The sequence below is a fragment of the Chinchilla lanigera genome, unplaced genomic scaffold, assembly GCF_000276665.1.
Source record: "Chinchilla lanigera isolate Chin_1 unplaced genomic scaffold, ChiLan1.0 scaffold00020, whole genome shotgun sequence".
NCBI classification, from domain to species: Eukaryota; Metazoa; Chordata; class Mammalia; order Rodentia; family Chinchillidae; genus Chinchilla; species Chinchilla lanigera.
The window spans coordinates 21,786,374-21,797,254 of NW_004955421.1; the positions used below are offsets into that span (position 1 = coordinate 21,786,374).

Below are 10,881 nucleotides of genomic sequence, written 5' to 3' on the forward strand. Positions count from 1 at the left end.
CATCCCCGCGCAGCAGGCGCACGCGCCGGGCGGCCTGCCCTCGCTCGCCGACTTCGGCCCCGCCGAGATCAACCGGCGCCTGCGCGCCTACCTGGCCTTCCTGTTCGTGCGCGAGCCCTTCGAGCGCCTGGCGTCCGCCTACCGCAACAAGTTCGCCAGGCCCTACAGCGACGCCTTCCGGCGGCGCTACGGCACGCGCATCGTGCGGCGCCTGCGGCCCGGCGCGCAGCCCGCCGCCCTGGCCCGGGGCCACGACGTGCGCTTCGCCGAGTTCCTGGGCTACCTGCTGGACCCGCGCACGCGGCGCGACGGGCCCTTCAACGAGCACTGGGAGCGCGCGCATGCGCTCTGCCACCCGTGCCGCGTGCGCTACGACGTGGTGGGCAAGTTTGAGACGCTGGCGGAGGACGCCGCCTTCGTGCTGGACCTGGTGGGCGAGCCGGGCCTCAGTTTTCCGCCGCCGCCACGGCCCAAAGCGGCTGCTGTGCGAGACCAGGCCGCACGCCTCTTCCAGGACATCAGCCCTTTCTACCAGAGGCGCCTCTTCGACCTCTACAAGATGGATTTCCTGCTCTTCAATTACTCAGCCCCCTCCTACCTGCGGCTGCGTTAGTGGCGGTGGTGTCCCCCAGAGGGTTGCAGACCTGGGGTGAAACCCGAGAATGTGCATTTCGGACAGAATCTAAAGATACGCTGCTGCTACTGCCCAAGAAACAGAGAGGCCCTGCACACCTGGGCACAGGTCACACCTCACCGGGTTTGGGTGCAGCCCTGCGCAGTGACCAGGCCTGCCTCTGCCTGTGGCTCCATGCCTGTTTCTTCTCTCCGCTCCAGGGGATGGGCACAGCTCAGCTCTTCTGCGTGGGCAAAGACTCCGTAAACCATTCGGGAGTGGGGCTGGGAGAGGCCAACTGTGTGGGGATCAAGTGCCCCTGAACCCGTCCATGACGAACTAGGCAGAATGGTGACATCTGGCTCAGCGTGGCCACTTCACCTATCCTGGCAAGGACAGACCTGGCCGCGGATGAGCCCTCCCTGCCCAGGTGCTGCCTTGGGCTTCGGTCTTGCAGGATGCCCGTTCCTCCTGTGTGCCAGCAGAGCCCAGTGTGCAGCATGGTGCTAGGGATTTTAGGGCCTTGGTCAGCTAGGACAGTCGTGTTTTAAAAATAAATGTTTTGTTACTTTTTGGAGTTTCTCCTTTATTGTGCCATTCTCTGAGGGCACGCAGCTGCCAACTCCTGGGCGTCTCGCTGAGTGTCCGGGCCTAAGTTTTCCCTGTTGTCAAACAGCACAAGAATGCCAGATGGCTGTGAAGATCAAAGGAGAGTGCGCTCAGGACCTGGGCCGTCCCCACAGCAGCCCACAGTGAGGGGCTGGGTGTGTGCATGGATAAGGTTTGAGCTGTGTGTGGGGGGGTGTTAAATGGCTCGGTGCTGTCACTTTAATGCCAACCTGGAGAAAATCTAACCTTTTACTCTGATCTGTGCCGAGAATGCAAGATCAAAGTAGCTCCACCAAGTCCTGTGCCTTTCACTGGCTCCCACCTTCGTATGAGTGTGCGTGTGTGTGTGTGTGTGTGTGTATGTGTGCATATGTGTGTCTGTGTGTGTGGCTACTTGGCAATGGGGATCATCTGTTCTTTTGGCTTTGGGGAGACGAGGAGCCACGGGAGTTCTTTGGGAGGAACCAAATATCCCCTCAGTAACAAGCAAGTTTTGCTCGGGGAGAATGTTGGTAAGTTGGATTCATTGGCAATTGGGACAAAGCACACCTCTGACGTGAGTAACCAGTATACACTGCTTTGCTATGCCAGCAGTCCCCTGCTTTTCCTCTTGCTTCCAGACATCCTGAGCTCTGACTGAGCGCTGCACTACCGCACACCATCACGCTGTCCAGTAAGCACACAGCAGCACAACTGTGACCATGTAAACACATGAGCTACTTCTGCAGTTTGTTTGCATCTACAGATGCTTGTAATGTGAGGACTGTATCTGTGAAATTTGGCAATTTGAATGTTCATAAATCAAGGACTTACTGTGTATGGTGTCTTTTTTCAGTTTCCTTGGGTTATCAACTAGAATGCCGGAAGTCTGGGAGGAATAGGGCAGGGCGTGCTTGTGTTTTCAAAAATGAAGTCAGAAATAACTAAGGAAGCTTCATTGATGAAGCCGAACCCTGACGCTAGGGGCCGGTGTGGGCAGAGGCAGCAGCTCAGTCACATTACAGAGGACTCCTGGCCTTTGCGTATCCCTCTCAGGGCCTTACTTGAGACCTCCTGTGCCCCTTTTGAGCAGCCCAGGGGTATATTCAGGGACCCTGCAACTATGGATCAGGAGAAGTCTGTCAGTGAAGACTGCCACATGCTTGGGGCCCTGTGGAGGGACACAGAAAGCTCAGGCCCCTGCACCGTTACCAAGGATCCTTGGGGCACAGCCTTATGCTTTGAACCTAGCAGAGAAGAGGGCTTGGAGCCTGCCACATGAACAGGGGCCATTGGATTTGTTAGGAGCTCCTTGGCCCTCACTCACTGTGCTGCAGGGCACTGTGTGCTCAGTTGTTATGCACTCCTTCAGTGTCATGCACCCTGGTTCTCAGCTCTCTCAGCCCCCGTGTAGGCCCTGGTGAGACTTTCATGCTGAAGACGACACCCAGCTGTACGTATCACAATTCGATGTCTCTCCTTGGTGCTCTGCTATCTTCTCCGTGCTGATACTTCACACACACACACACACACACACACACACGCACACACACACTGTCCTATGGGTGGCTACTTGGTGGTACCCCGTGAGTGTCTCCTTTCACACAGCCACTGCAGGCAATGATGTCATGCACTTGGATGCACCTGCCACCATCCAGCTCTGTACCCTCCGGTGTCCATTTAGGGGCCACACCCAGGGCAGATGCAGCATTCAAACCCTGGAATACATAGAATGTCTGCACCGTCCCACAAAGGGGGCAGTGGGTAATGAAGACTGTACAGCCAGTACCTTCTGCCGTCCTCCATTACCTAGGATTCAAGTGGGAAAAGAATGTCCTCTGAGGTTACTTCTCTGGCCAAGGGAGCCAACCAGACTCGGTCCTGTTGTAGTTTTCATAGCTACTCTCTGGACCAGGGGCTTCCTGTTGAAATATGAGCCACAGGGACCAATGACTGCCGCATCACTAATTGTGACATCATTAAATGTTTCACAACAGAGGGGTGGTTTAACAATATTTTCTATGCAAAGTTACCCCATCAATATTGAACACGATGATGCAGGATCCCAGACAGCAACATGGGCATGTTTTCCCAGCATCTGGGTGAGACAATCTGGATCCTCATTTGCCCACATACTGTGAAACATGTATGAGCACATAGAAATGAAGAGGCACATTAATATGTCAGGGTGGTGTGGGTCCCTCATCTTCATCAGACACAGCGGAGGCATGCCCCCTGACACCACTAACTCCCTGCGTGCTTGACTTGCCCGTGCTCAGACTCAGAGGCCTGGTGGTCAGCAGGAGCCCTCAGGAGGGTGGCAGAAGCTTGAGACATCATCAGGGTACTCTTCCCAGAATTGGAAAGTGGAAAGATATGGATTAGGGATATCACTAGTGTTCCCAGCCTTCCTTGCTGATAGGCGTGGCAGGAAGTTTAGGTTTTGGCCAGTGGGGTTGGACAGGAAATGGGAAGTATAATCATTTGAAGCTTGGGCAGTTCTGGAGGCTTCTCCGTCGACACCCCCTTATCTTTTCTACATCTCATACTTAGTTCCTTCAACTACAAAATGTTCTTCATCATTTTTCTTTCATGGAGTTGTGAGGATTCACTGAGACCTTGTGAAAAGGCTTTAAAGCTGTTTTGGTGGTGGGGAGGTTGACCAGGACTCTGGCTAGACTACGCGGCACCTTTGAGTGCCGAGGAAAAGATACCCCTTTATCCTGGCAGAACTAAACTGTGTTTAGGTGCATGGCTTGTGAGTTGGACTTGATTGAGTTTGTGTCCCACTTATGCCCTTGAGCAGGCATCCTAGGACACATTGTGTGGAAGGGTTTGCAGAGTCCTGTGTATCAAGGCCAAATTCTTAGAGAGAAACCTTCCCTGAATATCTCTGTTCTGTACACACCCTATGTTTTTACCAAACAGAAGGCAGCAACGCCTTGTAAGCAACAGATCATTCTGGCCCTCTGTGCCCTTTCATGTGCAGGTGCTCTGGCTTGCCTGTGCCTCCCCTTACTCTGGGTGTTCTCAGTGAACTCTTATGTAGTCATTAAGACCCACCTGAGCAAGCTCTCCTGATCTGAGTACTTGCCCTTCATGCCACTCCTCTATCCTCATCTGAGTGGACACTGCCATTCCAGTCTTGATGCAAGGATCCATTCTGTGTCTTCTGATAAATTTAGAGAAAGATGAAGAAACAGACCTACAAACTGGACAGCATCACACCTTGGGTAAGTCTGACTTCAGCTCATGAGCTGGTGAATGTAGCACACTTCATTATAAAGAATAGTCGCTCAGTGAAGGAAAGGCCAGACTATAAAGCTATTCAAGGCCATGGAGCATGACCCATTCACTTCCTGGTACCTGTGGTGCATGACTGATGGGTAGTGGTGCCTTGACTGATCTACTGACTATTTGTGTTACAGCAGCAAGAGAAAGGGAATACAGAGATTGTCTTTTACATTAATTGTTATCTATACATGAAATCTGTATATTCCTAAACTTTGTGAAAAATTAAAATATTGCAGAATAGGCTGAAGTTCATTTTGTCCAAGAAAATATTTGCTGTTTTCAGTGGTTCATATATGGTGTGTGTGTGTGTGTGTGTGTGTGTGTGTGTGTGTGTGTGGTGTATGTGGCTATTAAAGTACACATTCTGGATACATCATAAGAAAAGTTTCTGCACCTCAGTTGTTTTAAATAAGAAGTTTCTTTCTCACCTGCGGTGCCATGTGATGTGGTTGAAGTTTCTTTCTCACCTTCTGTCCAGAGTAACTATGGACAGCTGCTGTATTAGTCACCCTTCTATCACTGGCACTTAAGTACTTTATACCCACAATTTAGAAGAGGAAAATTTTTACTTTGGCTCACGGTTTCCATGGGTTTAGTGCATGGTTGATTGGCTACAAAGCAGAAAAAGCATAGTAAAAGAGGATGGTATAGGAAAGCTGCTCACCCGATGGCATCCAGGAACCAAAGAGAGGAGGGAAGAGTGAAGGAGGGAGATATACCCTCTAAAAGCATGCCCCCAGTGACACCTCTTCTAACCAGATCCCACCTTATAATAGCATATTCAGCAATAGACTCATCAATGGATCAGTCCACTGATAATGGTGGTGCCCCTATAATTCAATCACCTTCCCAAAGCCCACCTCTGATCACATGAGGGATTGGGGGGACATTCTGGAGCTAAAACATAACAGGAATGGTTTGGGTTCAAAGGACTTATGATTCTGTCAATTCCTTATCCTCTGTTCTAACCTGTGACAGTAAGATTGAAGCAGTGGATGTCAGCTGGAGGAAGCATAAACTAATTCCTTCCACACTCCAATAGATTAGATCTCAGTCACATGGTGCTTAAGTAACAAGAAGAGAAACTGGTAAATGCAGTCTTCTGGAAGGAGAACTTCTGAGCCTGTAGCAGAACTTGCCACCACAGATCTGTATATCAGTAGAATATATATTGAATTGGGCATAGTGGTGCATATTTGTAATCACAGTACTCTGGGAGGCTGAGTCAGGAAGATCGCAAGTCTGTACCCAGCTTGGGGAATTTAGTAACTTAGTGAGACCCACTCTCAAAAAATGAAAAGGGTTGGGATGTAGTTGAGGGCAAGGACCCGGTTCAATCCTCAGGACTGAGATATATTTTTCTTTAAAAACAAATATATATTGTACAAAATGATACAATGATTAGGTAATTGCAGAATGAAAGTGATTGGATGTAGGGTAAGACTGAATTTATTGAGGCTCTAAAATAAGCTGGTATTATTGATAGATCTGAGGGCTGAGGGAAAAAAGAAACCATTGAAAATCCTGTAGTTTTGGCTTGTGTAACCCAGGAGTTAGTGGTACCTAATAGAAATTAGTAGTTCAATTATCTTAGCTATTGTGTGTGTGTGTATATATATATATATATATATATATATATATATATATATATATGTATTTTTACCTTCTTTCTTTTCTCTTTTCCCTCATCCCAGTTCTTTTCTTTTGAGCAATTTCTTTCTCTTTCACAATATCTATTATACTTTTTAGATTTTATTTACCCTTTCAGTTTCTTATACCAGTGAGACAATATGGTGTTTACACATGTTGGGCTGATTTATTTCATTTATGAATATGCTCTCTAGTTGCATCCATTTACCTATAAAAGCCTCGAGTTTATCTCTCTTTATAGCTGAGTAATATTCCATTATATAGAAATACCATATATTTTTTATCCATTTCTCAGTTGATGGACATTTGGATTGCTTCCATGATTTAGCTAATGCAAATTGCACTGCTATAAACATGGGTGCACATATATCACTGTGGTATGATGTTCTTAGTTCTTCTGGAAAAATATCCAAAAGGGAAATAGATGGGTTGAATGGGACCTCTAATCCTAGTTTACTGAGGAATCTCCAGACTGATCTCCACAGTGACTGCACCAGTCTACGCTCCCTCCAAGAGTGGAGAAGTGTTTCCTCATAGCCTCTCCAGCATTTGTTATTGGTTGATTTCTTGATAATAGCCATTCTTTCTAGGGTGAGATGGAATCACAGTGTGGTTTTAATTTGCGTTTCTTGAGTAAGCTGATGATGTTGAACAGTTTTTCCTGTATTTATTTGCCATTTGTATTTCTTTACCTGAGAAGTGTGTATTCATCTCAGATGCCCATTTTTGTATTGGATCTTTGAAATGGGGGGCTAATTTTTAAAAATTCTTTATATGTTCTAGATACAAGTCGTTTGTCTGAGGGACAGTTGCCTAAATTTTTTCCCAATTTGTGGGTTTTCTTTCTACTCTGCTGGTGATTTCTTTGGATATGCAAGAAGTTTTCAATAAGATGAGATCCCAGTTGTTCGTGAAGTATTTCCCTTGCAGTATGGTTTTTGTTCATGAACTCTCTGCCTAACCCTATGTCTTCAAGATTTTTACCTACTTTCTCTTTCAGTAGATTTAGTGTTTCTATTTTAATATTGAGATCTTTGGTCCATTTTGACTTGAGTTGATTGCATGGTGATAGACATGAGTCTAATTTCAGTCTTTGGCATGTGGCGAACCTTTTTTGCAGCACCATGTATTAAAGAGGCTATCTTTCTTCCAGTGAACTTGTTTGGCCCCTTTGTCAAAGATAAGGTGGTTGAATGTGTTTGTGTTTGTAGCTGCATTTTCCAGCCAGTTCCGGGATCTTCAGGTCTGTTTTTTGCCAATACCATGTTGATTTTATCACAGTAGCTTTGTAGTACAATTTCAAGTCAGGGATTGTGATGCCATCTGACTTGTCTTTGTTACCCAGGATGGTTTTGCTATTCTGGGTCTCCTCTGGTTCCAGATGAATTTTAAGAATGCTTTCTCTAGATCTGTGAGGTATACTAATGTTAGTTTAATTGGAATTGCATTGAATATATACAACAATTTTCAGAGTGTGGTCATTTTTACAATGTTCATTCTTCCTATCCATGAGCAAGGAATATCTTTCCATTTTCTGAAGTCCTCTTCGATCTCCTTGCTTCTTTCATGATACTGATTCCTAAGTATTTCAACTTTTTGGATGCTATTTTGAAAGGTATGATTTCCCTAATTTCTCTCTCAGTGTGTTTGTTGTTTATGTATAGGAATGCTATTGATTTTTTGAGTGTTAACTTTGCATCCAGCTATGCTACTGAATTTGTTGATTGATTCTAGGAGTCTTTTGGTGCAGTTTCTGGGGTCTTCCATGTAGAGAATCACGTCATCTGCAAATAATGATAATTTCACTTCTCCCTTTCCTATTCTTTTTCCTTTTATATCTCTCTCTTGTCTAATTGATCTGGCTAATGTTTGCAGAACTACACTGAATAGAAGTGGTGACGGTGGACATCCTTGTCTTGTCTGATTTTAAAGTGAAAGTTTTCAGTTTTTATACATTTAGTGTGATATTGGCTGTTGGTATGTCATATATGGCTTTGATCAGATTGAGGTAAAGACCATGTATTCCTATTTTCTGTAGGGCTTTTATCATGAATGAGTGTTAGACTTTGTCAAAAGCTCTTTCTGCAGCTATTGAGATGATCATGTGGTTTTTGCCTTTGGTTCTATTGAGATAATATATTACATTAATTGATTTGTGTATATTGAACCATCCCTGCATCACTGGGATGAATCCCATGTAGGCATGGTGTATAATCTTCTTGATGATTTGCTGAATTCTGTTTGCTGTTATTTTGTTATCTTTGCATCTATGTTCATTAGGGAGATTGGCCTGCAGTTCTCTTGTTTGGTTGATCTTTCTCTGTATATAGCATAAGTATAATACTTGCCTCCAGAGATGAGTTCAGAAGAATTGCTTCCTTTTCAATTTCAATGAGGAGTTTGTGGAGCGATGGCATTAAATCTTCTCTGAATTTCTTGTGGAATTCATCTGTGAATCCATCATGACCTGGGCTTTTCTTTGTTTGTAGGTTTCTAATCAAGTTTTCAATTTCATTAATTGATATTGGGTTATTCAGGATTTTTATATCTTCTTGAATCAACTTCGGTAATTCATATGTATCTAGGAATCTGCCCATTTCTTCTGTGTTTTCCATCCTATGGGAGTAAAGATTTTCAAAAGAGGTATTGATGATCTTCTGAATTTCTATAGGATCTGTAGTGATTTCATCCTTTTCATTCCTTATGCATGAATTTGTCTTTCCTTTTTTGAATAAGGTTGGCTAGGGGTTTATCAATTTTATTTATTCTTTCAAAGAATCAACTCTTTGATTCATTAATTCTTTGTGGTGATTTCTTTGTTTCAGTTGTGTTAAGGTCTGCCTGAATCTTTATAATTTCTTCCTTCCTTGGGGCTTTGAACTTTACTTGCTCTTTTTCTAGAAGTTTGAAGTGCAGCATTAGGCTATTTATTTGTTCTCATTCTGTTATCTGGATGTGTGAGTTCACCCCTTATAAACTTCCCTCTGACTGCTCTCAGTGCATCCCACAGATTCCAGTAAGTTGTATTTACATTTTCTTTTGTTTGTAGATATTGTTTAATTTCTTCTTTAATTTCATCTGTGACCCATTGGTTGTTCAGGAGGCTGTTATTTAATTTCCATGTGTTTACGGGAGTTTTGTGGTTCTTTTTGTCATTAATTTCTAATTTCATTGCACTATTGTCAGATAGCATGCATGGGATAATTTCAATTACTTTGCATGTGGTTAAGCATGTTCTGTGGACTTGTATGTGGTCTATTTTAGAGAACATACCATGTGCAGCTGAGAAGAATGTGTATTCTGATTCTGTGGGGTGGAACACTTTGTAAACATCTACTGAGTTCATTTGTTCACACGTTTTGTTCAGTTCTATTATTTCTTTGCTGATTTTTTGTCCAGGTGACCTATCTCTTTGTGTCAATAGGGTTTTAAGGTCCCCCATTACAATAGTGTTATTAGGTATTTTTTTTTATGTTTATTAAGGTTTGTCTTACATAGTTTGGTGTGACCATATTTGCTGCATACATATTCATGATTGTTATCTGTTCCTCTTGAAGTTTTCCCCTAACGAGTATGTAGTGACCTTTATCTCTTTCGATCATTCTTGAATTGAAGTTCACATTGTCTGCAATTGGAATAGCTACCCCTGCCTTTTTCTGGGTTCCTGTCAAATGCAGAATTATTTTCCAACCTTTGCCTTTCAATCTATGAATTTCCTTTTGAGTTAAATGTGTTTCTTGTATACAGTATACTACTAGATTTTTGTTTCTTGACCCACTCTGCCAGTCTGCTTCTTTTGATTGGTGAATTGAAGCCATTTATATTAATGGTTATGAGTGTTATGTGCTGGAGCTGTTGCTTTTTAACAGTAAAAGGAACAATCCAATATTTTAAGTAAGCAAGGGAAATGAATAGACCTCAACAGAACACATACAGGAGTCATCAAGTAAGAAGCAGCTGATTAGAGGTGCTAGATGTACTTCTTTGCCACAAAGAAACATAAGGAAATAATAAACAACTGTTACTCAGATTTAATATTTGGGAGTGAGTAGTACAGTAACCATAAGACAGAGAAGCTGTAGAACAAAAGACCCAGCCTGACCTTGGAACAATGTAAACAAAGTGCATTATATTGATGCCATTGTCACCCTACTATGAGCCACCTTGAAATGAGTAAGACTTTTCCACAACTGGGAAAAAAAGGAAGACCATCAGCAGCTCTTATGAATAACTGGTATACCTACTAGGGACTGATAGGTGCCCTCTGCCCACTGCCAAGCTGTTATGGTTCGTGTTTAGACACCCTACCCCAGAGCCTCATGTGGTCATAGGTGGGCTTTTTCAGAGGTGGCTGGAAATGGAGTGTGTGATTGATACATAATGCAATGCTGGGATTAAGGGTGTATGATTACTAAACTGGTCCACTGATTGGTTTAGCACCACCCTTATCCTGGTAGTCTGGGTAAGATAAAAGGGGCAGAAAGTTGCTGTTAAGGTTCCTTGTTGCTTTGTTACCTTCTGCTGGGCATGTACTGTGTCTCCTCCATGAGGCCTTTCTGCCTGGCCACCCTGCCTTACAGTTAGCTGATTATGGACTGAAACCTCTACAAACTGTGAGCTAAATAAACCTTGCTCCCTTTAATGTTTGGTGTCAGTATTTTGTCTTAGCAATGAGAGGAAATTAACTAAGATACAAGTACCTGCCCAGACTCACAGGTATAGCCTTGGCCCCATAC

The 10,881-nt window shown here is 44.1% G+C and overlaps 1 protein-coding gene across 1 annotated transcript in view; it reads left to right on the forward strand.

The window, feature by feature from the left end:
* Window positions 1–1,190, forward strand: part of Chst13 (carbohydrate (chondroitin 4) sulfotransferase 13) — a gene marked incomplete in the record, with an annotated part of 17,481 nt that extends 16,291 nt beyond the window's left edge. The window contains 1 exon segment of the mRNA XM_013513809.1: window positions 1–1,190. Coding sequence (XP_013369263.1) covers window positions 1–613 — 613 coding nt within the window.
* Between the last annotated feature and the right edge of the window lie 9,691 nt (window positions 1,191–10,881).